Source organism: Panthera pardus, unplaced genomic scaffold (assembly GCF_024362965.1).
Source record: "Panthera pardus isolate Hobbes unplaced genomic scaffold, ASM2436296v1 HiC_scaffold_12, whole genome shotgun sequence".
In the NCBI taxonomy this organism is placed as follows: Eukaryota; Metazoa; Chordata; class Mammalia; order Carnivora; family Felidae; genus Panthera; species Panthera pardus.
Window position 1 is genome coordinate 34,418,131 of NW_026526677.1, and position 8,531 is coordinate 34,426,661.

Genomic DNA, 8,531 nt, shown 5'->3' on the forward strand with positions numbered 1-8,531 from the left:
TTATCATTTTGAATTATAATAGATGTACTCCATTCCTAGTAGAATATTTTCAGCAGGCATTTAACGAAATGATGGTTGTTGGGGTTATTTCATTTTACAACATCACATTAGCATTAACTTTTCATTTTACCACAGCAGCCAAAGTATGCATATTATATGAACCTAGATTGCTCTTCTTAAGACGGAATGAGTTGAAGGCCCCTAGGCAGAGCCATTAAAGAGATCAGAGTTATATTAAAAAATTCCACAAAGGAAGTGCAGGTTTCTATCAATTGGTCCATCTTGGTAAAGTCATATTAGAAACAAGCAATTCAGCTCCTGTGTTTATGGAGCTCTCTGCTGGTCTCTCTTTAGGGAACAGAAGAGAAGTAGAAAATATCTTTTATCCTGTGGGAGTTTATTCTCGATTTGATAAAACTGCACTGAAAGCCGAAAGCTATACTCAATATCAAACAGCAAAACAAATGAAAGATTAAATGCAGAAAATAAACATTTAACATTGATATCAATGCCACAGAAATGGATACTGAGGCATCTGACACAGGGAAAATTAATGTTTTATGTAAGGGATGAGAGGTAGGGCTCTTTGGAAAATTTTGATCTGAATTCATCTGAGGGTAATATGTAAATGTAAAAAAAATAGGAAAACACTCTGTCAAGTATCAATGGATTAATACTCTTACTATAAAAGCATGGTGACAAAAAAAAAGCTATAGTTAATTATAGATTGCTATGATCATAAATTATCTGGAAAAAGTGCCATAATGTAGATAATTGTAGGAAGCCCTTGCTGATCAACCAATCATGACCCTTGACAAAAGCACTGATTTCCAAACTTTAGTGTGTATGTACATAATATGAAGAATTTCTAAAATCTAGGTTCCTGGATTTTATGCATAGAGTTTACATATAAAGAGTCTTGGAGGGAACCCTAGAATCCTCAAGTGTTGCAAGTATCCTGGGATTCTAATGCAAATGTTCCATGGGCTATGTCTGGACTTTGGGAACCAACCTGCTAAAGCACTATTCTCCAGCTGATATGTTCCTGTCCTGAATGAAATGGACAGGATGAGATAGTCACCTATTTCAATCACACAGATGGGTTTTTTCATGACTAGCCTTAGAGCATTTAGAGCATGCACTGGAACTTCCAAATACTTCACATTTCTCACAGCTGGCAGAGAGCTGAGTACAGAATAGACATCTAATAAATATAAATATGATGGTAGCATAATAACTACCATTAATCATGTGGCAACTGGTCATAGTTCTAAGCATCTCAAGAAGTTAGGACCTCTAATTCCTTCTAACTGAACAAAAATCCTTTTACATAATGGTCTTTTATTTTGTGGTCAGAGATGGTCTTCAATTAGCTACAATTAGCTGGATGCTCATCCTCTCTCCCAAGGTCATAGAATACAATCTATTCTTTGGATTTGCTTACATATGCTTAGAAGTAATGCTCTTCTTTCCTGAGACAAAGAAATAACTTTCACAAAACCCACTTCATAAAGCCCAAATCACCCATGATGATGACTTTTTTTTTTTTTATTTTTATGCTAACCTTAGTACAGCTAGAATTTCAGCAGAGTGGTTGGTCAATTCTAGATTCCAAGACATATCCAGGAAGATAAATATAGTTAAATGCTCAAAGGAATGCAATGACTGACTGTATGTGTGTGATCATGTGGATTGATGGGGATATGTAAATGTTTATATTGACTCCTCTGGCTACTCTGGATAGTGTAACACTTTTTGGAAAATATAGTATTTGAGATCATATGAGACCTTGAAAATTGCTATTTAAAAAAAAAATGTTTATTTATTTTTGAGAGACCGAGACAGACAGAGCATGAGCAGGGGAGGGGCAGGGAGAGAGGGAGACACAGAATCCGAAGCAGGCTCCAGGCTTTATGAGCCCAACATGGGGCTCGAACCCACAAACCATGAGACCATGACCTGAGCCAAAGTCGGACACTTAACCAACTGAGTCACCCAGGCACCCCCAAATTGCTATTTTTAGTATAGCACAACAGTTCATTGTCACGACTGTTATACCTTGGCCGAGTAGTATTTTCATCTGTTATCAGGAAGATATGATACCAAGAAATCTTTGAGGAAAGATATTTATTTTAGTATCAAATATAATGAACAAAAAACATCATGAAACCCAGCTTCTTATCTTAATTTTGGGTTACTAGTTACTGTGTGACTCTGGGTAGATCATTTCAAGTTGATCTTCAGCTATAAATAAAGAAAAACAGAGAGGTTTCTTATTTGGCTCAAAATGTTGTTTTCAATCTATAATACACCAGCACTTTGCTAAGATTTGGAAATTTTTTAATGTTTATTTATTTATTTTGAGAGAGAGGGAGCATGCAAGCATGGAGGGGCAGAGAAAGAGGGAGAGAGATAAACTCAGAGAGGGTCCATGCTCAGGGCACAGACTTGATGCAGGGCTCAATCTCAGGATTCAGTTCATCACCTGAATGGAAATCAAGAGTCAGAAGCTTAGTCGACTGAGCCACTCAGGTGCCCCTGGAATTGTTTTTAAGATAAGAATTTACAGAAGGAAATTTTTATGGAAATGATTTAAAAGCAGGTTTTAAATATAGCAAACATGGGTCAATTTCTAGTATTTAATGACAATTGCTCAAAAGTTAGGGTTAGTTTGTTAGGAACTATTTGAATTCAATACGTTTTCTAATATAGATAGGAAAAGATGATTAATACTATGAAACCATTCTGAAAATGACTCACCAACTATATAGGACTCATTCAAAATTAATATAGTCATTATTTAAAATCAGCATGTTAACACTTTTCTATAGACTAAGTAGTCTTACCTGGTTTGTAAGTTATTGAAATGTCTTTTCTTACAAAGATTTCAACTCAACCATTCTAAATTGAAAATACCAAGTTAGTGTGTAAATTAGTGATGTATAAATCTATACTTGAAATACGATGGACAATTATAATAACATTTGACTTCTTCATGCTTCAAAATATTATTAGAAGAGTAAAATGAGTTTAGGATTCAAGTATTTGGTATTGTCAGTAAAATGGTAAATGCTGTTTTTGTTATCTTCATTATTGTCATAGTAGCAGGGTAAGGAGTGATACTGGTACTTGGGCTTGTATTCATGTAGTGGCAGTAACATTTGGAATTGGACAAAGTCTGGGTCCAAGTTCTTGGTTTATCACTTACTGAAATTTTACTGTAAAATATCACTGATATGCAGTTTCTTCATTTATAAAAATGGGAGTAAAAAATGATTTGATCTACATAATGGTCATAAAAAGTCAATGTAAAAGAACTCCATATATTAGAAATTCTTTGCATATGTTGACTTTCATTATTATTGTTTTAAATTATATGTAAACAGAGGCTTTGTCTTTACTCTTTATATTCTTGTCTTTAGCTTAATGACGTTCATTGGAAATGCTCTAAATCTAATTATCTTCATTAACCCTTTTTATAGTCGTCAGTGGCCTTTAAAATCAACTAATGTATTCTAGACATTGTCCAGATTAGAAAAATCATCCAGGAAGGATGTTAAAACCTTTCCTGAAGTGGCACTCCTTGTTTGTGACTAAGCGGGACCTCATCTCGACTAAATTTTTAGCGTTCTCCAATTCCTTCACTAGCGTTACGGAATTCATTTCTTTAATACCAAATAGACAAAGCAGGTCTCACAGGATGTTAGGAAATGTTCTATGTAAGAGGGTTTTAGAATCTAATAAACATACAAAATTCTAGATTAAATGAAATTATCAAACTTTTTATTTTTTTAAATTGTTTTGTAATGTTTATTTACATTTGAGAGAGAGGCAGTGTGTGAGTTGGGGCCGGGGGGCGGGGGCAGAGAGAGACAGACAGAATCTGAAGCAGCCTCCAGGTCTGAGTTGTCAGCACAGAGTCCAATGTGGGGGTCAAACTCACAAACCACAAAATCATGATCTGAGCTGAAGTCAGACACTTAACCAACTGAGCCACACAGGCGCCACAGCAAACTTTTTAAAAGTTGAATCACATACATTCTCAAATGTGTTAGACTGTGTTATGAAACTATAGAAAAAAATTAGAATATCCACTATGGCTGAAAGATTTTTGACCATCAGAAATTTTTAACAGTGAATTAATGGCTAAGTGAATTCAGGATCACATATTGGTTAAAATGTTACTTTATCATACTGGAAGTTATATGACTACCAGTGGGACATACCTGTTTTACAAGGATAAAAAAAATTAAAACAGGTATGTCCAATTGGTAGTCATATAACTTCCAGTATGATAAAGTAACATTTTATATATATATACATAAGTATGTATATATACATCTGATGATAATGATCATAATGATGAAATGTTCATAGCCCTAAAACACATTCCAGAATCCAGGGATGATGTTTGTATCTTCATTACTGATTACTGATGAAATTCATTTCTGAAACATAAAGAAGCATTTTTCTTTCACGGGACTGTTTTTAATCATAATTTCCATGCAGTGTTGAGCAAAAAGAAAGAACACTAAACTCTTACAGGCAGAAAACAGATTAAGAGCTCCTCAACTTCCGTCTGCCTCTGCCACCACCCATTCACACACACACACACACACACACACACACACACACACACACACAACACACACTACATATGTGAATGGCTTAGGTCAAGTTACATTACTTTTCTGGGCTTTGGATTCTCCCATTTAATAAAGGTCAAGATAAATGAACTCTAACTCATGAATGTCTTACAAGAACAATTCAGATTTTGTAGGTATTATCTTTAAGTAATCATATAAGTGAAAGGTATAAATACTGTTTTTATTGACAATGGAACATATTTCTCTTTAGACATAACTGCTCAACTTTCTATGGATTAACATTCACCTGTTATATTTTATTTTCCCATGATAGCTTTATACATGCTTATGTATGTTGAAAACATACTGTCAGTCCACTGAGATAAAAAGACAGAATTCTTTCCTACTTCCACTGTTATCTCATTTTCATGTAGACACCTCAAGCATTAACTCTCAGTCATGAATATTCAATTAGTATATTTTAAATGAATGAATACAACTTGACTCAATGCTCCATAAACGCTTTAAGTGAAGGACAAATTCCACATTGATACTATTCTGTGCAATGGTTTCATCAAGCAAAAATTGTGTGGTAATTTCCACTCAGGATGTTGGCAGACAAAATACATGTATAACTTGACTTAAACAAGTACTCCCTATGACAGAAAATACATTGAAAGATACACTACACTTTACTATTTGGTCATTTAGTTCATCATATTTGTGATATGTGCATTATGCATAAGCACAAACAATTGTGAAAAGGCAATTACCTTTAAGAAACATAATCTAATATAAGAGAAGCCATGGACACGCGCATTTACAACAATAAAAATAGAATGTGAACATTTTCATATACAAAACAAACCTTTAAAAGAAATTGACAGAAAATATCCCTTTATATAAAAAGTTAACCATAAGCATTTGGGAAGATGATTTTTTTTTCTCAGTGAGATCTTAATAAATAGAGGAAGGAGAAATAATTATTGGAAATTATTTTGGAAGAAAAACATGAACAGTAATTGGAAAGTGTAAATCATTCTTGTAGGATGTAGGTAGTTACATGAAGCTGACAAAGTTGGAAAAAAAAAAAGATTTAGGTTCTAGAGCACCAGGTTTACAACACAGGTTATACTGACTTACAGAAATCCCAAACACAAGTGGAAATAGGTCAGATTTGTGCTTAGACAAAAGCTCAGACTGTGTGGCTTTCAATGGGCAAGAGACTTGTTTTGGAAAGTCTTGTTTGAAGGTGAGATCAGTTAAAAGACTATAAGGTGTATGCACTTGGGCAATGAAGAGGGCCAATCTTTCAGTCCCTCTGCCAGGCAATCAGCAGGTCAAAATATAAGGAAGCCAGGCACCCTGTTGAGTACTGGCACCATAGTGGTAGACAAAGAGGTAAAGAAGACAAGTATTAAACTAACACGCATAGAAACAAGTGCTTACTTTATATTGCAACGCTAAGGAATGTTTCAGCTGACTTAGGGGATATTGACAAAAATAAGAATGTAATAAGAATGATGAGGCATTTTTAAGGGAGTTTAGTTTCTTTGTGTTGAATTAGAGGCACTGCCAAGGAAATTGAGGTGAAAGTGTCTTCCAGGTCCTGGGGAGGAGTTTATACCTAGGCTACAGCTGCGTTTGTCAGCTGCATAAAGACAACAGTTGAATCTATTGAACAGATGTGCCAACTACAACAGAGATGACTAGAAGACCGAAAAATGGTGAAAATACGATGGGTATTTAAACCATGATTAAACTGGTAAGTACTTTACTTATGAACTTCTTTTTCCTGTCTAAGTCCACTCTACAAAAAGTTATGTTCATTGGGAAAAAACTGATTTTTTCCATTTATGAAATTGTAGGTTCAATACAAGTAGGACTTTCAATCCAGGAAAGAGAAATAATACTATGGATGAAAGAAAAATTTAAAAATGTATTATATCTCCTGATTATAGACAGCTTATACTATAAAACAAGTCATATAACACAAAAGAACCTGTGAACAACAAATCAGCAACTGGTTGGGAGTCACATAAAACTTCTTTTCAAACATCTCAAATGAATAAATATGCCATATTTTCTTAGAAGAATCCTCTGGTTGCAAAATGGAATTTGTTATTTCTGCAAGGATCCCCCCACCCAGCCTTTGGACAAAGATTAACGTCCTGTAACATCCAGAACTATGAAGACTTTGTTTAACTTTTACTTTTGTCATTACACTGTCTTTTTTGTGAGGAGAGATAAACAACTAACTCAAAAGGGAATTTCCTTTAGAAGAACATTTAAAATATTTATTTATTATATGATTCTTTTCTACAAAGAACACTTAATTCATTATTGACATCTCATAGCTGTTCACTGTAAACCAAACCCACAGAATTTTTTAATGTATGCAGAATATTAGTGTATAGCACTGTTTCCTGAAAACTGCAGTGCAAAAAAAAATTAAAAATGTTGGATGCTGGATAAGTTATCCACTCATAGATAACAAAAAAGAAATTTTTCACATTGAATTCTATCAACATTGTCAGCTCCTATAGAATCGAAATCAGGTCACAAAATAACGTAAGTAAAAGGAATGCTCTCTTACTCTTAATGAGAAGGTAAAGAGCACATATTGTCCTTCATATAATTATATAAAAGGAAACAGAAATAAAAGAGATGAATGAAAGATGGCAGGACTTTTTTTCTGCAGTTTACAGATACAATCCTTGATTTCATCAATCATCCCAAAGAAAACTAAGACTTGGTAGGCTTGAACATTCAGAAAAACAAAATCTACTTCACAATTAACATTTTTCTGTGTCCCTAATAAACTTGTTTCCTGACATTTCACTCTAGCGGGATAACCTTCTGTTCTTTTTGTAGAAAACTATTTATGTATTTTGAGGAAAAACAACTGAAGAAACTAAAATTGGGATCAGTTTTACCACCACAAAATAGGCACCATCAAGATTTATTTGTTACATATCTGACATTAAAAAAATACAGATGTAATATAAGATACTCAAAAAAATCTAAAGTTTAGCTTACCAGTGGGGACAGAATTGGAGTGTTGAAGTTCGAATTGACTAGAATCCTCAGAGAGTTCAGTCAAACAGGTTAAAGTAAATTCTGGGTTGGAAGCATGCTCATGTCTGAAGCCTTCAGGAGAAAGATAATCCAGTTCAAGCCTCACAGTTGACATTGCAAAATTCTTAAAGAGCTATGTAAGTCAAAGTTCACGCTAACTGAAGTTTTAAAGATCATAGGAGACAGAAAAAAAAAATCACTGTATTATAATCAGTAGTAACTCCAGACTTTCCGGTGATTATTCATTCTCACTTGGAAATCCAAAAGAGATAAAACATGCAGAGCTGAGTCTCTAAGTTTTCTGTATTCATGCCTTTGCTAGGCAATTGACTTCAATAGGATGGATGGAATTTAGAGCTGTTCTTCTGGAAGATGTCTTGCTGCCTTAAAATGATAGCAGCACTAATTCCATCTCAGAGAGGCTTCAGGGAAAACTAAGATGGGCTAAGTGAAGACATAGGCAAGGCTGCAGAGAGATGCTTTCAGTAACGTATTGGAAGTTCTCACTCACATTTCTGTATACAAAAGATCAGCTGGGTGGGGTTAAGGAGTGTAAGAGAATGAAACTTTTTTTCCACTGGGCAGTTCATCAGAGGAATGTTTTAATTTGGAAGGAAATTAATCCTAAGTGATATTTCCAGGGTCAGGGTTGTGAGACTATAGTTCCGATGCTTGTTGAAAGATGACTATGATTGTGGAGATTAACATGTAAATTAAACTAAAAAGCTTCTGCACACCAAAGAAACAATCAAGAAAATGAAAAGAGAACCTACAGAATGGAAGAAAATGTTTGCAAATAAATTATCTGATATCCAAATATTCAAAAATTATAAGGGACTCATACAACTCAGTAGCAATAATAATAAT

The 8,531-nt window shown here is 34.3% G+C and overlaps 1 protein-coding gene across 1 annotated transcript in view; it reads right to left on the reverse strand.

Annotated features, from left to right (window-relative positions):
- Window positions 1–8,130, reverse strand: part of ANO3 (anoctamin 3) — a 415,128-nt gene extending 406,998 nt beyond the window's left edge. Inside the window, exon 1 of the mRNA XM_019456559.2 lies at window positions 7,626–8,130. Within this exon, the coding sequence (XP_019312104.1) occupies window positions 7,626–7,779 (154 nt within the window). The 5' untranslated portion in view covers window positions 7,780–8,130. The remainder of the gene's footprint in view (window positions 1–7,625) is intronic.
- Window positions 8,131–8,531: the final 401 nt, after the last annotated feature.